Source organism: Pelodiscus sinensis, chromosome 6 (assembly GCF_052426305.1).
Source record: "Pelodiscus sinensis isolate ZL-2025 chromosome 6, ASM5242630v1, whole genome shotgun sequence".
Taxonomy (NCBI): domain Eukaryota; kingdom Metazoa; phylum Chordata; order Testudines; family Trionychidae; genus Pelodiscus; species Pelodiscus sinensis.
Genome location: NC_143057.1, coordinates 55,138,817 through 55,165,982, shown reverse-complemented (window position 1 = coordinate 55,165,982; position 27,166 = coordinate 55,138,817). Strand labels below are relative to the sequence as shown.

Here is a 27,166-nt window from a genome sequence, read left to right as displayed (position 1 = left end):
TGGCTGTGCTATGTCACCTTTGAGTAATGGAAATCTCTGTTTAAACATTTCTTTGGCAATGGGCACAAAGAATTAGACCTCATTTCCAAGACTTACCAGCTGGGTTTTGTCATTAACATTTATTAACAATCTAAGATATGGCTTTCAACTTCTAATCCTCACAACACAAATGTTTTGTATAGTCCTCCAGAGGGCTTTGGTGTGACAAATTACTGGCACAGATTACAACCCTGTGGCTATTCACCTTAAGCAATGCAAAATTAACATGGTACTAATCCAATTTAAACAAGAAATTGGATGAACTATTGCAATTGCACAAATCATTTGAACTAAAGCTGATGTGGGATTCCTGAAGGCAACTACATTTCCAATTTTTTATTCAAACACAGCAGATGGGTTCCTGATCAGTTTTGCTTTTTAAATTTTAACTGAATTTTAAATACCAGACTGACTAAATCTTATTTACGAGTAGAACTAGCATATTTACCCAGTATTGCTTGGGTTCTCAAGGAGGGGCTCAGAGCAGTAAGCTGGGAGTGGAATGCAGGCATCAGGGGAGGGGGCGTTAAAGCCAGAGGGCCACCCCTGATTCGTGCCACGGCTGCTTGCTTTTCCTGTCCCTGTCTACAGCTCATCCGCCTCTTGCGCTCCCCAGCCAGAATGAGGAATGCAGCACATTGTGTGCACTTTCCCCTCTCTTCCTGATGAAGGGGAACAGCCATGTGCCGGTACAAAGCTTCAGTCCCACCTCCCTAAAGGGAAACTGGGGAGTGGGAGGCTCGGGACTGGGATAGTCCTGGACAAGGGGGGAGCGAACACCCAGCCAGCCCCTTTCACCTGCCTGGTCATTGTGTTTCTTTTCTATATGGTTTTATGAGAAACAATCCCATTCTATGCACGTCCCATTTTCCTGGCATAACCAAACCCTTACCTTGCTTTAAGTTATAATAAGAGGAAGCTGTATATCAAATTTGGTGGTCCTAACTCTTACATGTAAGAGACTTTCTTGAGCAAACAGAGAAACTCTCTCAAATACATAGCAGATAAAATACAGAATTAACAATGGTATAATAAATAATACCATATTCTCACCAAAAGGCTCCATCTAATTTTAAGTGGACTGCTTTCAGGGATAACATTTCAGGGGAGTATAATTTGGTCTTGATGTCCATTCATTTAAATGGCTCAGCTGTCTAATAAGAGGTTTAGCTGGTCCTGGTCTAGAACTACTAGTTTAAACTTACCAAATTTATTAACTAGTGATGATTTTTGTCACTACCCATCTGGCATGACTTGAATCAGTCAACTAAAAGACGAAATGTATCTAACAGGACTCTAAAAAAACCCAAACAGACAAGATATTTTGGTGTTTCCTTTGGGAAAATCCAGCTTCTGGGGTGAAAAGATTAGAGGAGCAAATGATCCTCTATGCACAAGTATTTCAGAAATATTAGAGACCAGTTTCTGACACCTAAAATAATTAGACAAACAGGAACAATCTGATGACAGCGTGTAAAATTGAACCTTTGATTTTCTAACTATTATCAAATATACATTTTACTAAATTTCTACGATTTATCTATAATGGTACATCTAGACTACATGGCTCGGTCGATGGAGCCACATAAAAGAGTTTACTCGGCATAGTCAAAGAAGCGGCGATTTAAATAATCCCCGCTTCATTAAAATAAAAATGGCTGCTGCGCTGTGCCATATCAGCTGATCGTCGGCACAGCGCAGCGGCCATTTTTATTTTAATGAAGCAGGGATTATTTAAATTCCCGCTTCTTTGACTATGCCGAGTAAACTACTTTACATGGCTCTGTCGATGGAGCCATGTATTCTAGACATACCCTAAGATATAAAGAAAGAAGGGAAGACTTACTCACTAAGAATTTGCGATCTCAAATTCATTGGTTCAGATTTTGATGATGACCTTGCCCTACATCCCATATCCCTCATTGATTAGCACATGAAATTCTCTCACCCAATAGGCCATGCAACTCTCCCTGCAGTATCTTCCTCAAGCTTCAATTGTACATTAGATTGTGCTCTCTCATCACAAGGGAAGAAAAGGGAGAGGTAGCGAAGTAGCAGTATCTTGTTTATCCCTTCCCAAAAGTGGGCCTCCTTTTAAAAACATGTCCAGACAGATCATTCCTCTTTCCTCACAATCCAGTAGACTCTCCTTTCCAATCCAAAGATGTAATTTTCTAAGATCAGACAAGCCTATTTCTTAATAATGTCTCCTCTAGATCCTGTTAAACTACCGCTTTAAGATAGAATGCACCAGAAAGATCTTTGCTCTTGTAGAAAAAAGAGTTTTCCTTCCTTTCTTGTATCTCCTTATAACTGGTATCTATAATCCTCAGATTCCACTGCAAATCTCATGGAAATACAGGGAAAGCAGTTATGCTGCAACCTGGAGCATACGCTTCAAAATACTGTAATGAAAAAGAAGTGGGATATAAATTACTGGGTCCTGCTGAATCAGATTTGGATTCAGGGAGTTGAAGGGCTCACTTATCCTGTGAAGAGTATCCCTAATGCTGGAGTGAATTTGAATTGCCTCTCCTTGATACATAGCCCTTCCATAAAGCAAAAATAGGATGGAAAACAGGTGAAGATGGAGTATGAAAACATGAAGACTTATCTGAACCCTCAAAATTTAAATGCATCAGGCTTTTTTTTGGTATCTAGGAATTGGTAATATTTTTACTTTTTCTACTGTATTTGACCATGCCTAATGGAAGAGCTTACCAAATCAAATTATTACAAGCACAAAATCCTACCATAATTATAGATGGCAGAAGGTAAAGGAAAAATAATATACTGACATGTATATGCATTACTGATGATGAAGGAACTGCTGCTACATGTTTGCCTAAAGAAGATTTTTTAAATGCCTCCCTGACATACCCACAGAAAAATCCACAAGAACAAACCAACCAAAAAACCCTCCGTTGGCATCACAACTGGGAAAATTCAGGGGCTCCCCCCAAGGCAGACCAGGGAGACGCAGAGCTAGCGCCCCCCCAGCAGACCAGGGAGATGCGGAGCGGCTTTTCTCGCCGTGGAGGACGCGGGCGGTGGGACCGCTACTGGACCAACCCGGCAGCGCCCTAGCTGCTCTGTCTCAGGCGTCCAGATTCAGCCGCTGTTGAAACGGAACAGCGGCTGATTCCAGGAAGCCCGGGGCAGAGCAACTTTGCCTCGGGCTTCCTAAAGTCACCTGCTGGTCAGTTTCAGCAGTGGCTGACTTGGGAACACCTGGGGCAGAGCAGCTGGGGTGCTGCCGGGATGGCCCAGTAGCGCCAAGGAGCAGCACTGCGGGACAAACCCAGCAGCACCCCAGCTACTCTGCCGCAGGCGTGTCCGATTCAGCCGCTGTTGAAACTGACCAGCAGCGGTTGAATCTGGACGCCAGTTCCGACTTACATACAAATTCAACTTAAGAACAAACCTACAGTCCCTATCTTGTACGTAACCCGGGGACTGCCTGTACTGCTAAGCATTAATCTGTAGTGGATCGTTAGACATCCGGATGCCTCATCCTCACCAGGGACGTACTGAAGTCCAATTATTCGTACTCGTGCTCCAGTACTAAGGGATATGCCATACAAACCTTTTTATAATGACAATGATCTAACCATATTTTCTAGGTGTTTCAGGCTAAGAAGTTCAGCTAAAACACAACTCTAACTCAGGCACATTGTAGATAACTACTTCCTGTTTAGCAGGAAATCTCCATCCACTATTACAAAATGTACTTCCCAATTATATACTTCTGAACACGTGATTTATACCTCTACCTTTTCATCTGACATTGTAAAGGGATTAGGGGCAAATTCCGTATGAGATTGCACAGCAGAGGTTTTCTGAGTAATTATTTTTATTTTGCAGCTAGCAGTGGTAACAGAGGTTTCAAAATGAATTAAGGTTGTTAAAGAGTGGTTAATTAAGTAACTGTGTAACCACTGAAATCTTAGCTTATACTGCAGAGCCCACAATGCAGCCAGCTATACAAGAGCAGGGCTGGCAGCCAGTGGGCACTGGGAGTCGATTCCTTGCTCCACTCCCAGGGAGCCAGCTGCGTGTGGACTCTACAGTATAAGCTGATAAGGAGGCAGCACCACAAGGTGACCGCTTGCTCCCTGGGAGCAGGGCTAGGGCCAGCGTGTAACTGCTACCATAACCAATAAAACTATTTAAAAACAGTTATATTATTACATCCCTAAAAGGAATGTGCTCTTTCACATGGGACATTCTAGATTTTCTTCAAGCAGTCTTGAATGCAACTTTAAGGTTTCATAATTAAAGGTTTCATAATTAGGGTGTGCAGATTAGGTTCTACTAGCAACATTAACTCACCGGCATTGTTCATGCATAGCATTTTCATTTTTATTTTTATGGTTCAGTGTTGAACATGTTAAAAGCTCAATATTACAAGTTTCTTGTCTAAAATATAACAACAAGATGTGCACCTTGGCCAAGATAAACCACTGTCACTTTTTATTTCCAGCAGATGCTTTCTGACCATTCCTAGAAGTGACTTTTTTTTTAAACTCACCCAAGTTCCAAGCCAAGCAAAGGCCTTGGTATACAATGGGAATTATGTCCAAGTTCAAAGTGTCAGACAATTGTTCTGTATCCTTTTTTTTTTTTTTAAAAAAAAGGGTAGTCAGACATTTAAAAAAACCCATGGGAAATGTATATTTTTCCATTTTCCCAAAACTCAAACAGATTAAGTGACTTTGCCAAAAGTTGCTGTCAAAGTCTAGTTATGAAAATTCCACCCCAAAGGCAACAGTTTAGGAATGTTTTAACTATTTTAATGGACACTGGCTGTTCTAATAGAAATTAATATGCAACAATAGCAGGCATGACTAGCATATACTATAAACAGTCTACAATAGGACCATAAAGAAAAAGATTATTGCATCCTTATTGTTCATGTGTTGTACCCTATTTTCATACCTGTTTTAGTCTTGCAAGTTCTTTCAAAGCCCTTGCCCACTGTTGCTTGTAGTGCAGCTTTGACTTGGTGGCAGATTCCAACTTTCTTTCAAGTTCAACCTTACGGTGATTAAAATCATAATCAGCTGAAGCACTATACTTGTGGTAACAGTCATTGAAAGATTATATATACACAATAAGAGTCCGTTTAAGAAAAGCGTATTTGCAGTATACCATACAACATCACCCAAAGCTGTTATGTAAATATTATGGCACATGAACATTTTCTTGTTTAAATATAGCCTTATTTTTATTGTCTCGCAGTCTATACAAAAACGAACTAGATTAGTCTTAGCCCCAAGATAGCTAATGTAAACTTTTGTTTAAAGAGCTACAAAGCAATGAAAAACGCATTTATTTTTCTATAATAAGCTCTAATTGTTAGCATTCCAGTTCAAGGGGCACTCTAAACTCTTAGGGCCAAGTCTTCGCCTTAGGCAGCTCTTATTAAAGCCAGTAGGAGATACATGTCAGTGCAGAATTTGGACTTTTGATGGGAGGTGGGGGAAAGAATCAGAAAAGTTGGCACAGGTTCATGTGTCCCGCTATACTCAGTGGGGCCGACAGCCATTATGGGCCCCAGGGCAAGAAATGTGGGTAACAAGCTCCATGCCCCCAAAAGTGGGGAAGTGGCAGGGCAAAAGGCAGTCAGCCTTTAGGGTCACCCAGACTATGGCACGCCTCCCACAACCCTCAGAGACATGCAGAGTGGCATTCCGTTGACAATTCAAAGAGACCTCTGCCACAGTACCAGTGGAGGCTGGCAGCTCCAAGCCCCTTTGAATTTCTTGGACATGGGGCAATTGCCACCTTTGTTCCATATCTGTACACAGGTAAATTTGCTCCAGAAAGTTACAAAATACTTTGTTGCTTAATTAACCATTGAGAAAGATACAAAATCAACTAAACAAATATTTGATGATTATATTAAAATGGTAAAACATGGTAAGAGGTAATTACAGTTAAAGGCAAATACTTTTCCAGGTTCTATGTGATATATGAGAATAAGAACTAGGCACCAGTGTTCATATTGAAAATACTTATTTTTACATGCACTAAGCAGTCTGTTATACCCGCATTAAAGCCAACTTGCATAATTTTCAGGAATGCACTGCCTCAATGCCTCAAATTAAGAACCAAATTAATTACTGTGGCCAATACAGAGTTTGGAGTTTTAGTAATAGAAAATCTGTCCAAGTTTCAGTATAAGTTCTTCAATTCTTAACTGACAAGTTGTGATATAGAATGGCTAATTTTATCATTTCTAAATTAGGGATCTAAGCGACTATGGGTATAAGCTTATTGGGTAGTCAAGTAGTGACTCAACTGGTCACTTCCCCTCTTCCCGCTGCCTCTATCAGAGGGTATGTCTACACTACCCCGCTAGTTCGAACTAGCGGGGTAATGTATGCATACCGAACTTGCTAATGAAGCCCAGGATTTGAATTTCCCTGGTTTCATTAGCATAAAGCCGGCGCCGCCATTTTTAAAAGCCGGCTAGTGCGAACCCCGTGCCGCGCGGCTACACGTGGCACGGGCTAGATAGTTCGAACTAGCTAGCCATTCCGAACTATCTAGCCCGTGCCGCGTGTAGCCGCGCGGCACGGGGTTCGCACTAGCCGGCTTTTAAAAATGGCGGCGCCGGCTTTATGCTAATGAAGCCCGGGAAATTCAAATCCCGGGCTTCATTAGCAAGTTCGGTATGCATACATTACCCCGCTAGTTCGAACTAACGGGGTAGTGTAGACATACCCAGAGAGAGGCAGCAAAGGGGGGAGGGGAGAGAGCAGGAGTTAGTGCTGGGGAGAGCTGGCTTAAAAGCTGGCTCCCCCCAGCTCTGTCTCCATGGGGGTGGGGGGAGGCAAAGGCACAGTGGGGAAACAGCACGGGTGGGGCTTTTGCTACATTTCCAAGGCAGAAGCACAACAATCGGGACCCAGAGCAAGCGGAGATGGGGTGAATAGGGACCTAAGCAGTGTTCCCTGCTGCCTTTGACGTGTAGCAAGAGCCCCGCGTAGTGACTCTTACTATATTTAAAAGGCAGAGGTACAGCTGGAATAGTGAGCACTCCACCTCCTCCCATCGACTAATCGAAGAGTTGATTAATCGAAATTTAACATTCCTATTTTGAATCATTGAGGATTTTGTAAAATTGTGTCAAAATTATTGTGTCATGAAAAGCTGAAATATATGGATCCACCATGGATCATCATAATTGTGATATATCTCTGCCAGGCCAGAACCAATGGTGAGTGATGTACCATCAATCATCGATTCAACATAAAGAATCTTGGAACAATAGGATAGCTCTAGTGGAGACACAGAGAGAGACAAACAGAGATTTGAGACAAGCAGAGGATGAAGGAAAGGGAGTGTTTGTTGTAGAGTAATGGAAAGTTGCCAGGACAGCTAAAAGAAGCAGGTAAATGCCAGCAGCAACCCACAACAGTACTCATAAGGAAACTGGAAAGAAATTTTTTTGTGGCACATTAAAATGAGAAGGCTGCTGTTGGGGCAGCATAACCCAGGGAGATTGTGGTGGAGACCTTTGCCAGTGTTTGCCTGACAGAACACAGATGGGTCCCCCAAAGACTCCCAAGAAAATGGTGAGCTAGTGAGGGGACACTGTGTTTAAAGATGTTTTATATGACCTGTACTCTTCTGTGTTTTATCTACTAAGTAAAGAGAGCATAAAAATATATGACAAGGAGTGTGTTGACAACTTCACTACCGCAGATCCCTACAGAGTTAAATTTTAAACAAGAAGCTTCACATCTGGGATGGATTTCTAGGAGAGGGGTGTGTTTAAATACTAGGGAATCTGAGGCCATGCTACATCCAAAGAGGGTAGGTGGCTGGACAGCAAATTCTAACACTCACAGGGAGGTATCAGATACAAAGTCTGAACCTTGAGAGTGTGCATAAGGACCTCAATATTGGGGCAGTATCTGGACTGTATTCATGCTCCAATAGCTTGAAACACCCAATGATGTACAGCAGCAGAGGCTTTGATTCTCCTCACAGTGGTCCTAATGGGTGGACAAGAAGGTGTACTCGCTAGGATCTGAAAAGAAGTTCAAATACAGAATAGTTCAATCTGTCTCCTGACTATTTCTTTTCTAAGCATTGGATATAACTCAAAGAAAATGAAATATAAATGGGAAATGTCACTGCTTTAGAATGATGAATCATCTACATTTATCACAGAGAAGTTTATCACGATATACAGAAGTATTAAACTTTATACTACAAATTAGTCGCAGAAATTTAAAAAATAATTACATTTTGTTAAGAAAGATAGGATATTCTATAGCAGAACATCTGGCGTGGCTATACTACCTCAAACTAGGAAGCCTAACTTATTAGCAATAGTTACTTCCTGAGAAAATGAAGAAACAAAATATCCCCAGAAGACTCAACACCCATAACCTTCTGACCACTATGTACAATTCTAAATATGTTGAACAGCTCTGCAGAAGAACTTCAGAAAACAGTGAAGAGATATCTTTTACATCTCACATAATCCAGAAAGGGCAACCTTAAACAAGTAATCATCAGATGTTCCCACAGAATAGAAGGCAGGTGGGAAAGAATCAGGAAACCATGCACGCAATCCAAAGCAACTATTAAAAAACCCTACAAGAGCCATCCTACACTAAAACAGAAAATGGAACTGATTACAGTTCCCCAACCCACAGGCCACTACCTGACATCCCAAAATCATCTATCAATTAAGAGCTGAATAGTTTAGTAGTCACCAAAGGCTTTAGCTTCAACTCCATCACTAACATGCAGATAATCTTTTGCTGACTCAGTTTCAAAGAATTCTTCCACAAAGATGACATTACCCACACTAACACATACTCATCCATAAAGTCACAAGAAAAAGAATCATCATGTGACCAGAGACCTCCCAGTGGACAAACCATACACTTGCTTGTTACATTTATTGCTTCATAGAAAACAAAAACAAATAACTGTGAACTCCATGAACGTCACATCTACCATATTCTCTCAACCATGAAGAAGACTGCTACATAGTGACTGAAGGTCAGCCACCAAACCATGATCAAATCAGCAGACAAAGGGGGCACCGTTGTTATCTTGAACTATTACAACTATGCCAATAAGGGCAACCAACAACTCTCAGGGTATGTCTACACTGCCAACCTAGTTCGAACTAGGGTGGCTAATGTAGGCATTCGAACTTGCAAATGAATCCTGGGATTTAAATATCCCGGGCTTCATTTGCATGTTCTCGGGCGCCGCCATTTTTAAATGTCCCATAGTTCAAACTACCTGCTCACGGCTACACGCGGCACGGACTAGGTAGTTCGAATTAAAGCTCCTCATTCGAACTACCGTTAAACCTCCTTGCAGGATATTATCTATAAAGAACTCAAAGATTACCTCATACCACAGAAATGTAAGGATATAATTAACTCCTTTCCCAAACAACCCCAAGAGAATCTCTAGAATAAGTTCCTTCACCCATGGGACCTTCAAAATACTTCTGAAGATTAAAAAGCAAGGGAACCCAGGCAGACCCATCATATGTGGCCAGGGCACTCTTACTAAAGAAATATCAAGAATCATAGAAACCATCCTCAAATCACTCCCCACATAAAGGGCCTGTTTTCTCCAGACATTCTGCGACATTAACACCACCATCTTTGCTGCCATGGTCTCACCATGTGAACAGCCCTGGATATTAGGATGGCTCCCCAATGTTCCAACCTTCACGGGCCTCATTGATAAAGAATTTCTGGACAAATGCACCAGGAAACCAATGATACACGTGAGACAAGCAATGGTATTTTTATCCTCTGGATCAACTACCTAAACTTGCTCAGATTTCCACACCACCTCCCATCCGTCAAACTCTCTCTAAAACATTCCCAGATCACCATTAGATTCTAAATATTTAGTGGCTAAAGAAATGGTTGGAAAAGAAAAAAATATGAAGAGAATAACCCATTTAATGTTGGAAGCAGATTATTCTTTCATCTCCGTTACCCAATGAGAACATCATTATACAAGATTAGTGAAGTCCAATGGTACCTTTTCTAAAGTGAGAAGATTTATTTCTGACTGTAACCGAATTTCTGGTTTGCTGCATTGCTGTTCCTTGTACTGCTGGAACTCCTTTTCCAAAACTTTATACTTGTTCTCTGCTTCATAAAACTGCATTAGAAACACCCACATATGAAATTCATTAGAATATACTCATTTCACAATAAAACACATGCACAGGGGAATGGAATGTGTCACAGAACTTAAAATTAGTCCGTGGACCTAAAATTTTACTTCAGTAACGTAACTGATACAAATGTGAATCTTTCAGTGTCTTATAAGTAATGAATGTTTTATAAGTAATGAATTCTTGATTTTGGGATACAGAGAGAGCATAACAGAAATAAAGTTTAAGGAAAGTTTTTGCTACATAGGAAAGAAAAGCCTAAATATAGCTGTTCATCACATTTCTCCAGGGAGAATGTAATTCTATAGAATTACAACCAATAATGTGGTTTTATCAAGTTTGTACACATGGCTGTAACTTTAAAAAGGTTAATTACTTTAGTATCTGCTATATCAAATGTTTACTATCGACTCAACTTCACCAGTTTAGCTTGTCCAGGAATATCTGGAAGAAGAAATATTTTTTCCGACAAATAATGATTTAAAAGGCTGCCACAGAAAGATTTCAGTAGCAAATGACTTACATGGATACTCAAATAGTTGCAAAAACAGAGGTGTTTTGCTTTATAGAAAAAAAATTGATAATTTAAAAGATGCTGCCTTAATCAACATATTACCATATAATTCCATCATAATAGCTATGCAAATCATATCTTCAAATAATTCACAATTTCAATCTTCTTCCAGAACAGCAGATTAGAAATGTAGAGAAAATGCCTGGCAAAACAGTGAAATTAAATATTGGGAATAGGCATACATAAAATAATGATAGAAATTAGTCTTAGAAAATTATTTAATTACATAACTAAATTGGTTCACTTCAATAACACAAGTTTCAGAGGGGTAGCCAGGTAGATTTAGCAAAAACAATGAGGAGTCTGGTGGCACCTTAAGGACTAAACAAATTTGGGCATAAACTTTCATGGGCTGGAACCCACTCCATCAGCCTACTAGGCTGGAGCAGTTCCCCCACCTTCCACCATGGCTGGGCTGAAGCAGCCTCTGCACCACAGACAGGGGCTGCTCCAGCCCAGCTGCTTCTGATCCTGTGCTGAGCTAATGGTTCCAAGCCTGCATGAGCTGGGAGTCAGCAACCTCGCATGGGTCAGAAGGGAGCCAATCCGCTGTGTATGGATGCAGGCTCCCAGACTGTGAGCCCGTGCGGGCTGCACCCAAGTAAGAGTTAACCGGGTGGTGCTTACCAGGTAACCAGTTACCCATTCACATCCCTAATTCTGAGTGGCAACTAATATTTTACTAATCAGGTGAGTCTTCTGGCTCACCACATTCCCTAATATTAATGAATTTTAGGGATATATTTAATGATCATCTGAGCTTAGCTTTGTACACTAAAGACCAGATTGAGTATGAGTTGTACTTTGAGTAAGTCATTTGCTATTGAAATCTTGCTGCGGCAGCCTTTTAAATCATTTGAATCTGTCCCTGAGCATCCCAAGCTATGACTTGACTGGGCCTCTGGTGATGAACCAATATATTATCTTAGGATATGGTCAGAGGTGTGACATGACCAGGTTACATACCTATAAAAAAGTATTTCATGCTCTAAATATTATAAAATAGTCTAACAATTAAAAATAGTTAATATGATTACTGTGAAAACTGAAATGTATGCTTGGGTGATATATCCACAATTTAAAATGATGGCTGAATGCAAGAGAATGAGTTTTGAAGTTGGGCTCTATTTTTAAATGATTAAACATGGAGGATTAAATAGAGGTCATACTTGTAATAATAATAATAATAATAATAATAATAAAATACTGACTCAACAGTTGGGCTATTTTCAATTTCTCTTCAATGCCACAATGGAAAAATGTACCTTCAACTTTGGTACACTAGGTAGTACTTTTCATATTAAATTTCACATTAAAAATATCTTAAAACCAAGCTAACGCTAAATGAAAATGCAAGACATACTTTTCACTACAAAACTGAAAAAAAATCCAGGTGTTTCTAATATAAAAAATTCTTCTAGCAAGATACAGGTGGTTCTCTTCATTAGTCAGTGCTACTGTGGGATTACCATTCAATTTACTCCAGGGGTCCCCAACCTTTTTAAGCACAAGATCATTTTTTGAATTTGTCAATCCAGGATGTACCTCAAACCCAAATACCCTGCCCCACCTCTTCTTCAAGGTCCTGCCCCTCCCCTTCACTGAGGCCTCGCCCTCCTCACTCTGTCCTCCTCCCCTGCATCCCATCTTCCCAGAGTGACATCAGCACTCCCCTGCCTCTCCCCCCAACCCTGCCCAACAAGTAGGAGCAGCTCTGAGGCTCTGGCCAGGAGCAGCAGGGCAGTAGGGGGAGGGACAGCTGAAGCACCAGAACTTGACAGCCTCCCAGCCAAACCAGTCAGGATCACCTGCCAGAGGCTCCAAGATCTACCGGTAGATCCCGATCGACTGGTTGGTGACCACTGATTTATACGTTTTATATGCTAATGTTAAGAAATGAAAAACACATTAAAAAAGAAAAAATTCTATTCAAATGAGATAAACACACTGAAAAATATTTAAGCACTATTCTATAGTGTATTTCCAGAGACAATAATTGAGAGACTGCTGTAAAATGGCTGAACATGAATTGTTAGGTATAAGACTATTAAAATTAAAAAAGAAAACAACAGGTTATATTTTCTGGTACCAACATAAGAACGGCCATACTGGGTCAGCCTAGTATCCTGTCTGCTGATAGTAGCCAATACTAGATGCCCCAGAGGCAGTGAACACAACAGGTAATCCTCCCATAATCCCTCTCCTGTCACTCATTTCCAGACAGAGGCTAAGGATACTAGTTCTACCCTTCCTGGCTAATAGCCATTGATGGACCTTTGTAGCAACATCCTTCTCTACAACATCCTTTGTAGCATTCGACAAAAATTGTTGCTCCCTATTCACATGACAGAGAGATAACAGTGCTGAATGAAAAAAAAAATGTTTTATGGAGACAGAAGTCAGTTATCTGCATCTTCCACTATTGTGAAAGTTGAAATAGGATTAAAAATGAAAGCCACAAAATAATGTATTCTCAAAATTATTTTTACCATTTTAAAATATTTAACTATTTGAGCATTGCTTTATGATTCAGCTGTAAAATGAAATGAACAGTCAAGGTAGTTAGAGATGACAGTAAAAAATTCCAATTGTTTCAGCAACATTTTGGAAATATACAACTACACTTCAGTAGCATCACTCCTAAATACACTACACGAGGGGGGGGGGGGGGGAGCAATAATTTTTTCCCAGGGGTGAAGTGAGCCCTGGGCCAACCTGGAAGGGGCGGGGCCTAATGGGAAGGGGCGAGGCTACCCACCCCCAGACCAATCATGGTCTGGAGGTGGGGGAGCCCCCTTGCCCCCCCTTTCCACTAGGCACCCATGCCCTAGTAGAGGCTTGGCATGCTCCAGAGCCTGAGGGAGGGGGAGCACAGGAAGCCTCCTGCTGCCCTGGGAGAAGCACAAGCCGCGGGCTCCTCGCAGGGCTGAGGTAGGGCATAAGAAGCTTCACGCAGCTCCCCTGCCCCAGGCTCCGATTGGCCTGGAGGTGGGCAAGCACATGAAGCCTCCTCCGCTCTCCACCCTGCCCTGAGAGCAGAAGGAGGCTTCGCATGCTCCCCTCCCCAGGCCAAGTAAGACGCACAAAGCCTTCTCCGCTCTGCTCCCACTGCATGCTGCTTGAAGGCTAGGGGCAGAGAGAAGGAGGTTTCGGATGCTCCCCCACTCCAGGTCCTAATTGGCCTGGGGGCGGGGGAGCAGCAGGACCTCCGTGGGCTAGATCCACCCATTTGGTGGGCCGCATCCAGCCCGTTGAGGCCCTTTTGCCCACCTCTGCAATACACCACTGTAATTTCAATTTGGTTTTCAGCATTATGTGCTCTTTGAGGCTATCACATCTAAATAGTAAAACAAAGGTCTTGCTCTGTTTATAAGTGGACCCCATGCTTGCTTCAAGCTCACTGAACGATTGGGACCCAAGTGTTTATTTCCACCTTGCCAGAACGTGCTTGTGTTCAAATATACAACTTTTTAACATTATTAATATATTTATTTCCACTCAAGAAGGAAGGCAGGTAATTTCTTTACTTACATGCTGTTGCAGACGGACTTTGTCCTCTTCCAGCTGTTTAATTTTTGACCTCTCCAACTCAACTTGATGTGCACATTCTTCTTTAATTCGCCGCACAGAATCCTGCAGTTCTTGAAAGTTTCGTTCATGCTGTGCTTGCAACTCTCGTTTTACTCTTTGGAGCTTATAATTAAAACATTTTTGAATACAATAATAAACAGGATTAGGATCTTCGGTTGAAAGTCTTGATTAAAATCTTTAGCATTCTTTTTAATAAACGTTCAGTACATTTGTATTCACTCTTTAAGGCTCATATCTATGAAGTACTACTTTTACTTCCTTGATTTCTGTATCTCCAATATGGACTAGAATCATCCACTAATCCTTACCAGACTCAAAATAATCTCACATCTAATTTCTCTAGTTCACCTGCCTGTTATGGGCCAAAGATACCAACATCTTAACATGCTGAGGGTGATAAACCAGTATATCCATCCACACTGCTTAAAGAGAAAACAGAAAAGGCAAAAGAAGAAATCCTCTCCACCTCAGTTCTACAATTAGGCCTCTTTCTCGCTTCCTGTGGAAGATCCTCGGGGACCCAGCAGCACTATTAGGTGCTGATGCCCCTCTTTCTCCCTTGTTCTTGGGGATGTCAAGCTAGGAGATATACAGCAGACACATTTTATCTAGTTGCCAAAATATGGACAGTTACAGCCTATCCAGGCCCTTCTTAGCATTCTTAAGTGTTAGATAGGAAGAGGGAGGAAAAGTGGAGGAGTCTCTTTCTGAAGCTGTTAAGAGAGTAGGTCTCCTTTCCAAGCAACTTCTTGACCCAGCAACTTTCTGCTCATTTGCCAGCAGGTAAACATCTGGTGGTCCTGACGAGGCTGCTCAGAGAATAAAACGATCTCTGAAGAGGAAACTGGCGTCTCTAAAGAAGGAGTTGGGGCGGGGGAGGGGGCGGGGGAGAATGTCTGTGAGGGAAGATTGATGCCCTCATCCCCAATTCAGAACCACTTTTACAAGGACAGGATGCTGCCATTACTGTGTAAAGCTGATGAGTGCTAAAACGCCATCCTTATGAGGGGAGGCTGACAAGAGGAACTATTTGTGGATGTGAGGTCTTGGAAAACTTGTCCTCACTTTAGACCACTAGTACAGACACCGCACAAGAGGCACTTAATATCTGTCTACTTTTGCCCTCTGTTAAGTATACCCCCATCTCCATATTCCACACACACCCTCCTTCCCAAATATTTGGGTCCTTTCGAAGGAAAAAAAAGGCACCCAAGAAACTTCAGCAGAGACATTGTTAAAATCAGTTTGGGTACATCTGTGTAAGATATATTCCAAAATAGCGCATTCACACTACAAGGAAGCCTCAAAATTAGTCTGAGGTAGGCGCCCCTATGCATTCTCTCAGTTTAAGAGCCCCAGGAAGACCTGGGGAGAAATTACTTAGAATGGCCCTAGTGAGGAGCTATTTTGAAGTAGCAGCAGTGGAGCATCCACACTGCAGCTATTTCGAAATAGCTAATTCGGAAGACAAGTTATTCCTCGTGGAATGAGGTTTACAGAAGTTGGAATAAGCTGCCTGTTATTTTGATATTATAACAAAATAACGGAATTGCTGTGTAGATGCTTGCATTGTCGTTATTCTGAAATAACACTGCAGTGTAGAGACACCCTTTATGTGAATCCGCAGTCTAACTCCTGCACTCTCAAAACAAAACAAAAAACCCAAGAAAACTGCCAGTTAATGAGAAAACTTTTCCTGTGTTTTATCACCCATGCATCAAAATACGCCATCAATGAGACAGTGTGGCCAACCACAGAAATGTAATGTCCATTTCTAACAGACATAGCTGTACGTAACACGCTTAACAAATTCATGTGACTTGTAACATAATGGAAAACATTAACTATGACCTCAATCTTTCCCCAAGACCATTTTCAATGTCAACTGCTCATCTAGCCAGATGTCTTCTCTGCACATATACTATTATTTTGGAGGTCACAATTTAGATTTTCCATAATCACAAATGAACGAATCAAGTAGGTGAGAAGATAGAGTGTTTGTCACCCCGCTACCAGAAATAAAATTGTCCCCAGAGGAAAGCTCAAGATAATGTTTACATGCATGGGAGATTTTAACATTCTCTTTAAACATACTGTAAGTAATTTTTACCTCCGATTCTGCACTGACAAGCTGTCGTTCACGCTTCTCTAAATCGGCCAAGGTTTTCTGAAGTTGTTCTTCCAAATTTGTATATTCCGCCACCTAAAAACAAGCACTGATTTCTTGATTTTTTTCTTGTAATTAAACCTCAATTTGCAATAAGTCAGGAGCTTCACATATAAACTCCAATATTTTTATAAACCAAACAGTAATGAAACTTAAAACATGCATGTATTAGGATCCAAAATTATAGATCAACTTCTATACACAAGGCAAGTCAAATTGCCAAATATTAAGGCTACCTAATACAGAAATTACTCAGGATGCCATAGATCATTTTTCTCTAATACACTACCTCAGTACTGTGATTGGTAGCACAGTGGACTTTGTGCTAGATTTACTTCGAACAAAGGATTTTTGTGTGCTCTTTAATGATATGAAGTATGGATAACCCACTATTACAGGGCATTCCATACTTTATGGGGAATATGCTTATGAATATGATGTAAATGGAATGCGCTTTATGAAAAATACTTTATGAGATATCATTGAAAAGGTTATGATTTACTGAATGTTTTTATCCTGTTTGTGTGCATATATCATTCCTGCATCTCAAGTTAGGAATATTGACTGTAGATTTACTAACAATGTATTCATATTAAGTGAAACCTGTTAGCAGCTTATCAGATACAACAATAAAGAAACCAGACACAGAACAAATGCCCCATTAACATGACAATGTAGTTTTCTTGTAAGTGTGAGAACCAGCCTGTAACAAGTGGTTGCTGGCTCTGTCACCTAATGCTTGAATATCTCTTAGATTCTGTACTTTTCTACAAGGGGAGGGTCAGGTTCAGGAGATAAAAAGGATTTGCCTAAAAAGGGAATCCTTTAAGAGTGAAGAGTGAGGTAATCCAGGTTAACAGTTCTCTCCTGGGACTCCACCCATAATGAGTGCTGAACAGGGCGGAAACACTTGAATCAGACTGGAAGGACAGCCGGTGCAGAGATTATAAGACCCATATTTATTATGAAAATTTATGTGTAACCAATTCCCTTAGGCTACATCTACACTGCAGCGCTATTTCAGGATACCTGAAGTATCCCAAAATAGCTATTCCATGTCTTCTGAGCGTGCCTGTTATTTCAAAACATAACAGGCTCACTATTCCAACATCGCTGTAAACCTCATTCCATAAGGAGTAAGGGACGTTTTGGAATAGTGATTTATTTTGAAATAAGTTCTGTGTAAACAGTGCTGAATTTTGAAGCTTCGGGTGCATAGACGCACCCTTAGTGTATTAAAATGCACCCTTAAATTTGTGTGTTCTATTTTGCTTATTAATCTTTCTTCTGTGTGCGATCTCTTATGCTCACTTAAATCCTACCTTTTATATTAAATACATCACTTCTGATTATTAATAAACCCAGTTTAAATAACTTTTACCTGGGGAGGGGAGAGGAGTCTGTACAGATCCCTCTTTACATTGATAAAAAGGGAAAATTTACATGAGCTTACTCTGTATGGCATTCCATTCAGCATAAAACAAGCACGTGCCTGCTCAGTGGAGTCTCAGCACATCAGGTGACAGTCCTGAGGGCCCCGACCCATCACACCCACTGAAGTCTCAAACCAAGAGCATACATGCTGATACAAGTCATTATACTGCAAAAGAATATGCATAGGTTGCTCTCCTTACCTTTTTCTTTACTAATGCTTCTCTTTCTTTATCCCTTTTTTTCCACTCCTCTGCAAGTGCCTGCATGTGAGCCAATTCCTTCTTTTTTAGCTAACAAAAGCAAAATAAAACAAAAACACACTTCATCTTTGGAAGTCAATAACATAAAGGCTACATAAAAAATAAAAATGCACAGCTACCCCATCTATGAATTAAGTATTTAGGAGAGCCTTGCTGAAGAGTGATGTCAACTACCAAAGTAGGGGATGAAATTCAGATTTCAGATCCATATAGCAGACTTCAGTTCAAATATTCTGTATCTCATAGTGAAATCTGACCTTCAGAGAGAGCAAAATATTGAACAAGAAGGGCTTTTAGTAGAAGGATGCTATGAACAATACTTGTTAAAACTAGTGAATACACTGGACCACTCTGCATCTGATTTAATGGTGTGTGAAACACATACAGTATGAAACACCTTGTATTGTACTGCAAAATGCTGTTACAACATACATAATTATGCAATAATTATTTTTATAATTACGATAAAAAAATTTCCTACTTCAACTCAGGGTCCCTTAACTATAAAAAAAACCTCTTCTAAAAGCAATATGTGATCATTTATAAGAATGATTACCACTATTTTTGAAACAATGCCTACGATATATAAACATGACTTCATGAACTGAAGTTTTTGGAGGACCAGTAACATTCATTTGCATATTCATTAAGCAAATGATGAATATTCAAATAAGTTGTTTCTGGTCCTCTCAAAGCCCCCAATGCCAGTGTTAGCAAAGCTTTTGATACAGTCACCCACAATATTCTTGCCAGCAAGTTAAGGGACTATGGATTGGATAAATGGACTGTAAGATGGATAGAAAGCTGGTACTTAGCTGCGAACTGCCTGTCTGGCAGATGTGCTCATGCTGTGTGAGTGTCTACCAGCCAGACAGTTCGCAACTACTCGAGGGAGGGTATGTGGAGGGGTGGAGGGGGCAGGGGAGGGGAGACATGGAATCCCTGGAGCCGGACTCACTCATGTGCCCGGGCCAGTCTCACTTCCCCCTTCAGCTCCCGATCTCCTCAGTCCAGTCCTGCTGCCCTCGTCCAGCCCTGCTTCCGGTTCCCCTCCGCTCCCCACCAATCTCCCCCGGTTAGCCCCGCTGACCTCATCCAACCCTGCTTCTGCAGCTGGTTCTCCCATCCTCCTGATCTCCCCCAGCCTCCCCCCACCACTCTGTCCAGCTCTGGTTCCGCCGCCTGCCCTCCCCGATCTCCGTTGGACAGCCCCGCTGCTCCCAACCCTGCTTCCGCCGCCCGCCCACCTCAAACTTCGCGGGACAGCACCGCTACCCCCAAACCTGCTTCCACCGGCTGCCCGCCCCCACTCCCTCTCCCTTGCCATCTCCGCGTGACAGCCCTACTACCCCCAAACTTGCTTCCCAGCAGCCAGTCCCCCCCAGCCCACCCCACCCCACTCTGCTCTGCTCCCCTCCCGGCAACCACGCTGAGGCCTGGTATTTTTTTCCTCATGGCCTGGTATCAGGCCATGGCCCATAGTTTGGGAAACACTGATTTAGAGAATGAAAACAATATGCAAGTTGAATAGTGACAGCAAGTTAGATAATACCTAAGGGCATGTCTACACTAGCCCCCTAGTTCGAACTACGGAGGCTAACGTAGGCATTTGATGTTGCAAATGAAGCCCGGGATTTAAATATCCTGGGCTTTATTTGCAACTTCCCATCTGGGTGTCATTTTTAAATCCCCCTAGTCCGAACTAACTGCCCGTGGCTACACGTAGTAGTCAAACGTTAACTCGAACTAGTTATAGGTAATGACCTGGTTTTCAAATATGTCCTCTTGCATTTCCTTCCACATTTCTAACTCAAGTGCTGCTTTGTATTCAAGAGTTTCTCGTGGCTCTGGTTCAGTTTCTGGGACATGATGAGGCTGTGGTGGAGGTGCCTGCTGCTGCCCAGCACCTAAACACTAATTATAAAAATAATGTAATTTGAATGAAAAAGTAACTTTAAAACTTGAAAGAAAAAGGATTATGCTTATGTACAACTTACCTGAGAAGAATCTGACACCAAAACTTCATGCATTTTCACAAGCCCATAATCTTCTAGAGTCACACTGTAAGAAAGTTCTGCTATCCGACTGTTTGCCCTGCAAATTGCATTACACAAGAATGATTATTCATTTTTGTTGGAAGCTGCCACAACTCAGTGTCGTTCATTTCTGGCAAGGTAATGTAAAACAGCAAGGAAATAAGATTTAACAAGCTTACAGTGTAGTCTGATCAAATCTCTTACAAAGCATACAATGCTGCATATGTGAGTGCTAAAACACTATTAATTTACAGAACTATAGTAATACTTGCACAATACCCACTCTCCTCCCACAAGTGGCTCCACTGGCCTGCCTGGAATGGACCTCCCAAATATAAAAGTCAAACTATGCCTATGTTATATTCTCTTTTCCTAAGAAAGACGTTAAATAAATTGGAGTGTGGAGTATGTAAGCATATTATATTAATTTCTCAGAACATTCTAACATAACCTTGAAAAAATATATAAATGTAAGTAGTTTACATAAAAAGATGAGATGTTAAGGTAAACTGCTATCTACTAGTGATTAAGTTTTGTGCAATACCACCAAATACTCACCAGCAACTAAACCCCACACCACAGAAACACTAACCCAGCACCCAAACCCTGCAGTGAACTCCATTGACAGCTCTGTTTGCAGATTTACTCAGATGACAGCATCACAGGACCTTATCACATCAGCAACACCATAAAAGGCTCATTTACCTGCACATCTACTATGTGTTATATCATGTGCCAACAATGCTGCTCTGCCATGTACATTGGCCAAACCAGACAACTCTATGCAAAAGACTAAACAGACACAATTCAGACATCACAAATTGTAACATTCAAAAACCAGGAAAGCACTTTAACTGCCTTGATATTCAGTAAGACTTGAAATAGCTATTTTTTTTTTCTCCTGAAAACCTTCAAAACCAGATTGCACTGTCAAACTGCAGAAATAATCTTCATACACAAACTTGACACTATCAGAATGGAGACTGAGTGGCTAGTTCACTATTAAATGTAATTTTCCCTCTTTTGATATTGACTCCTTCTCATTAACTGTTGGGAATGATTCCTATGCACCCTGACTGAATTGACCGCATGATCACTGGTCCTTTGCTTAGTAATGTAACACACCCATCTTTTATATGTTTATACTGATGTTCCCACTTCATGCAGCTCAAAGTCGGTTCCAGACGACCAATGCTTATGCTCAAATAAATGTGTTACTCTTAAAGACTCCTCTTTATTTTTGCTCGAACAGATTTACATGGCTACCCCCTCTGAATCAAGTATGTATTACAGCTATTCATAAAATTCTATGAATGACAAGTTTTGTCCTTTTTAATCTGATCTAATACTTCAAATGAAAATTAAGACTAAAAGGTTTTCAAAGTATAATAAAGAGTAACTAGAGGGAAGAAGGGTTATTTTATCAGGAAAAAACATTAAACAAATAAAATTAAAAAGATAAGACATGATATAATGCAAATAATGTTTTTAAAAGGTTTTACCCTTGTGCTGCCATAACACCAACTGTTTCACTATAGGTCTGACGCCAACATTGTTCTCCATTAGTTCCCAAGAATCGGGTTTTTTCCAAGCCCAAAACATTTGAAAGCTGCAGCCTTGCAATTCCCAGAAGTATATCTTTAGTCATTTTATCTTTGTGCCACAATTCAACCAGTAGTGGTAATCTAGAATACAGAAACATTTTTGGCATCAGTAGCCAGACAAAAGAAAACATATTCTCACTTAAGAAGGGAGCTTCTTACAAAAATAATTTCCCAAACGCAATCTAGCAGTAGGAACTCATTCTTACCATAGCAAAAAATATACCCTTTATACCTCTCATTTTCCCCACAAAAGACTGACTTAAAACTCTGTGTCTCCTTCTTCATTCAATCACTTTGGCTAGATGACAACCCTTTTCCAGTTTTTGTACAGAGAACAAACCTACACCTACATGATGATGAACTGGATGATCTCGTAAGTTTTCTCCATTACCGAAAATATCAATCTACGATTTAGTTACTGCATCTACAAAACCTCTCTTCTACCTTCCTTTTCAAATTACCACTTTGTTTTAGGCTTTATGGTGGGAGTATGCATGAAAGCTATTCTCTACCCTATTCACTTGCCTACAAAAGGAAGCTATGTTTATGGGAGACATTCATTGTAACCTATACAGCAACTGTGTTTCACAGGTTTTGGTCAGTTTGATAACCATCCTTCAAATCCAGTCAGAGTAGGTGAAATCTTGCTCTGATTCTGTGAAAGCAAAATTGATTTCTTCAGACCACATTATGTAGCCCTTTACTTTAGTAAGAATTAACCCAAAGAGATGCTCCAATTGATATCAAAACATTTCCTGTGTAAGTAAATGTTCACAACTATGAGTAAGGTTTGCACATATCTGACCTTTATATGTTAGACCAGCGGTTCTCAAACTTTTTGGGCTCCGGAGCCCTTTACATGTGTAAAAATTTATGCAGAGCCCCAGCGGTCCACTGATTGTATGTGTTGTACCTATCGATGTTTCCAGTTTGTCAACCTTGCGGAGCCTCTGGAAATGTCTCGCGGAGTCCTGGGGTTCCGCAGAGCACAGTTTGAGAAACACTGTGTTAGACTATAAAGCCTCAAAGTGCAAAAAAAAATAAACAACATCTTCTTGGTTACTAACTTAAAATTATTCCAACCCCCCATCCCCACCCAAAAGCTTAGATTTAGAAGTATGTTTTATATTAAAAACAGTTCAATAATGGTGACAAGTCTCAAAGCAGTAGCCATGTTGGTCTGTATTTTTAAAAACAATGAACCATAGGACTACTCATGGTTAAATAATGGTCCATGTAATAGGATAAAAATACAAGTGTTACCTGAACAAGGTGTCTTGAAGTTGATGAGGCATAGTTGCAAAATCAAATGCACAATAGGACTGGGGTAGAAAAACTTCCATGTTTTTTCTCACTTCTACAGGAGGATTTGTCATAATGGGTGCTGCACTCCCAAAAAATGGATACGAGTACCTAATGAGAAAAGTAAAAATGCAAATTTAACTCAAGTAATATTCTGGTAGGCAAGAAAGCCAAGGGAAATCATTTTCAGTTGATGATACTAGTAGCTTAGAACCAATTCTACTTTGGGAATATCTAAGGGCAATGTCAGTTGTACAAGCATATCCAAAACCAGAAATTTGGCTCTTGATGTTCAATGGCTCCCATTTACTTTAAGATTGCAGGATCAGAGCTAAAGTTCACTGCCGTTCGAACACAAACACCCTTAATAGCTATTGCTAATCTTCAGGACTATGAAAGTTATATTTAATATTTTTAGTCTTCTAAAGCATATATCTAGTTTCTCTAAGGGTTAGAATAATAGAATCCTAAAACTGGAAGGGACCTCAAGATGTCATTGAGTCCAGTCACCTACCCTCACAGCAGGACCAAGCACTATCTATATCAGTGTTTCTCAACCAGCTGTATGAGTAAATTTGGAGAAAACTGAATTTGTTTTAAATTTTACAGCACTTTATTATTTTTGTACTTTTTACACCCAAACATGTCATCACTTGCCCGGCTATGATTAAGTTGTTTAAACAAATGTGTTTCAATGGCAGAAAAAAATTTGTGCCCCTGAAAAAACTGTAGGTACTAGGGGTACCTTTTTTAAAAAAAATTAAAGGGGGTACTTTTTTTTTTATAAAGTTCAGAAATACTGGCCTAGATCATCCCTGAGGGAATGTCTACACTTGCACTCTAGTTCGAACTAGGGATGCAAATGTAGGCATCTGAAATAGTCAATGAAGCGGGGATTTAAATATCCCACACTTCATTAGCATGATCTCGCCAGCGCGTTACTCCGATCAACAGCTGTTTTGAAGTAAAGTGTGTGCCAGGTCACGTTAGTTCGAACCAAACCCCTTGGTTACAAAAAATGACGAGTAATGTTAGTTTGAACCAAGGGGTTTGGTTCGAACTAATGCGTCCCGGCGCACACTTTCACTTTCGAAACAGCTGTTGATCGGAGTAACACGTCGGTGAGATCATGCTAATGAAGTGCGGGATATTTAAATCCCCGCTTCATTAACTATTTCAAATGCCTACATTTGCATCCCTAGTTCGAACTAGGGTGCAAGTGTAGACATACCCTGACAGATTCTACCCAACCTGCTCTTAATTATCTCCAGTGATGGAGATTCCACAAAGCCCCTTAGCAATTTATTCCAGTGTTTAACCACCCTGACAGTTAGGAAGATTTTTCTAATGTCCAACCTAAGCCTCCTTGCTGCAATATAAGCCCATTGTTCTTTGTCCTAGCTTCAGAGGCCAAGAGCACAATTTTTTCTCCCTCGTCCCTGTAACACCCTTTTAGATACTTGAAAACTGCTATCATGTCCCCACAGTCTTCTTTTTTCTAAACTAAACAAGCCCAATTCTTTCACTCTTCCTTCACAGATCATGTTTTCTAGACCTTTCATCATTTTTGTGGCTCTTCTCTGGACATTCTTCAATTTTTCCATATCTTTCTTGAAATGTGGTGCCCAGAACTGGACACAATACTCCAACCGGGGCCTAATCAGTGCAAAGTATAGCAGAAGAATGACTTCTCGTGTCTTGCTCACAACACTCCTCTTAATGCATCCCGGAATCATGTTTGCTTTTTTGCAACAATGTCAAACTGTTGTCTCATGTTTAACTTGTGGTCCACTATGACGCCTAAATCCCTTTCAGCAGTGCTCCTTCCTAGACAGTAATTTCCCATTCTGTATGGGTGAAACTCACTTTTCCTTCTTAAGTGGAATACTTTGCATTTCTCCCTATTAAACTTCATCCTATTTACCTCAGACCATTTCTCTAGTTTGTCCAGATCATTTTGAATTTTGACTGCGTCCTCCAAACCACTTGTATCTCCTCCCAGTTCGGTATCATCTGCACACTTAATAAGTGTACTCCATATGCCATCAGCTAAATCACGGATGAAGATATTGAACAGAACTGGTCCCAAAACAGACCCGAGAAACCCCACTTGTTATGCCCTTCCAGCATGACTGTGAATGGTTAATATCTACTTTCTGAGAATAGTTATCCAAGGTTGTGAAGGAAAGGAAAGGAATTTTCTAATCAGACTAAACTTGTTGCTATTGGCAATCTAAAATTGGATGTTAGCTACAATTACATTTAAGGACATATTGTTTTCAGGGTTTAAACACACACAAAACCAAATAAGTTATATTTCTATTCTATTCCAGATCTGTATTTGAAAAAAAGCAACTTAAACTCCTGCTGCTACTAGAAGTCCAACTTTGTCTAGTTGCATATCTATATTGTTTAAAAGTTAATTTTGATCTTCAATTAATCTAGGGGGCTGTGCCCACTGCTCGCTATTCTCCCCCCTCCCCCCCTTCTTTCTGACAACTTTTGCAGCCAGAGAGCATGATGACATCATTCTGTAGCCCAGCAGAAAAAACTTCTTTTATATATATATATATAGAGAGAGAGAGAGAGAGAGAGAGAACTTTCCAGAATATGTACTGAAATTGTAACCAATGAGACATATCAACTTATTAGAATATTTGTTTGCTTTTTAGGTCTTTCAAGAAAAATTCTCTGTCATCAGCACAATTATTCTGGAATATACTAAACAGGAAAAATGTTTTGTCTTCACTAAAAATTCTTACATATGACGCATGATGACACTGACTGTGAGCTCTGTTATACTGGAGTGCGTTTTCTCTATTTGTTCTTCCATATAGAAATTAGGTGGAAAGATGTGTTCCCTTACAATGCAGAAGACCCCACTCAAGCCTTAAGATTACTTGTACCTAAGAAACAATCTCTCTTTTTTCCCTCCTAGGGCTGAATGATAATCTGAATCAAACAGTCTAAACATTTTAGGTGACAGACACATAGGAAAATCCAGTATCAGTAATGCTAGGTTTTATCCCAACTTTCATTTGCAATGAGCAAGTCCAACATTTCAAAGTGTTTAAAGGCAGCTACTTGGCTACTTGAGAAGGTATCAAATTGCCTGTACTACCAATATTCCAAATGGTGTGTAGTTTTCCTTTTAAAAAATAGAATGGGGGAAGGGAACAAAACCACAAAATCCATTACCCTTCCTTACAATAAGGCCATCAGTAAAAATATACCATACCTTAAAATGCAGTTGACAGGAAATGCAACCTCCAGATTGTGAATACTTCTTAAATCTATTGAAAAGCAAAAGTGATGTGATGTTGCTGGCACTGCAATTTTTTGCCCCGATGTAGACTCAGAAGCAGAGTGTGTAGCTCCAGGTTGGGACTGGGAAACAGATGCTTCAACATTCAAAGCTGAAAGTATAAATACAGAGTGTTCTGTATATCGTTTTATCCTCTATTTTGTCCAAAATAATATCATTTATATATAATACAAAAACATGCCTGGCACTATAAATGGAAATAGACAGCCACTCTGAAACATTTTTACAATATAAGTTACTTTTCTAATGTAAGAAATGGCATTCCAATTTTTAAGTTACTACTAAAGTGGGGGAAGCCATTTGGAAAGATAAAATCCTGTATGGATTATATATTTATGGTGCATATGAGAAGATATATTGAAGGAGAAGCTACTTGACTATCCACTTTAAAATGGGCATTCATAACTTATATAGCACTAAGAATTAGGGATGTAAAATCCTGATTAAACAATCAACTGGTTAAATATTAGGTTAATCAAATATTTAACTCGTTATCCGACTAAGCAGGATCCGGGGTGCTGAACAGCTCCAGCCCATCTGGAGTAGTCCCTGTTCTGGTGCGGGGCGAGGTGCTGCTCCCAGGGAACCAACTAACCATTATCTGGTAAACATCACCCAATAAGTATATTCCTAGTAAGGATATTGAATTTGACAAAA

General features: G+C 40.4%; 1 protein-coding gene across 2 annotated transcripts in view; it reads right to left on the bottom strand.

Moving 5' to 3' along the window:
- The window catches only part of CEP120 (centrosomal protein 120), a 63,113-nt gene that overhangs the window by 13,469 nt on the left and 22,478 nt on the right, over nt 1-27,166 (bottom strand). For both annotated transcript variants that reach the window (XM_075931936.2, XM_006130100.5), the window contains 10 exons: nt 26,423-26,600; nt 23,146-23,295; nt 21,781-21,963; nt 20,240-20,336; nt 20,007-20,156; nt 18,183-18,272; nt 16,492-16,584; nt 14,322-14,483; nt 10,078-10,200; nt 4,978-5,076 (listed from right to left, as the gene is read on the bottom strand). In XM_075931936.2, coding sequence (XP_075788051.2) covers nt 4,978-5,076; nt 10,078-10,200; nt 14,322-14,483; nt 16,492-16,584; nt 18,183-18,272; nt 20,007-20,156; nt 20,240-20,336; nt 21,781-21,963; nt 23,146-23,295; nt 26,423-26,600 — 1,325 coding nt within the window. The remainder of the gene's footprint in view (nt 1-4,977; nt 5,077-10,077; nt 10,201-14,321; nt 14,484-16,491; nt 16,585-18,182; nt 18,273-20,006; nt 20,157-20,239; nt 20,337-21,780; nt 21,964-23,145; nt 23,296-26,422; nt 26,601-27,166) is intronic.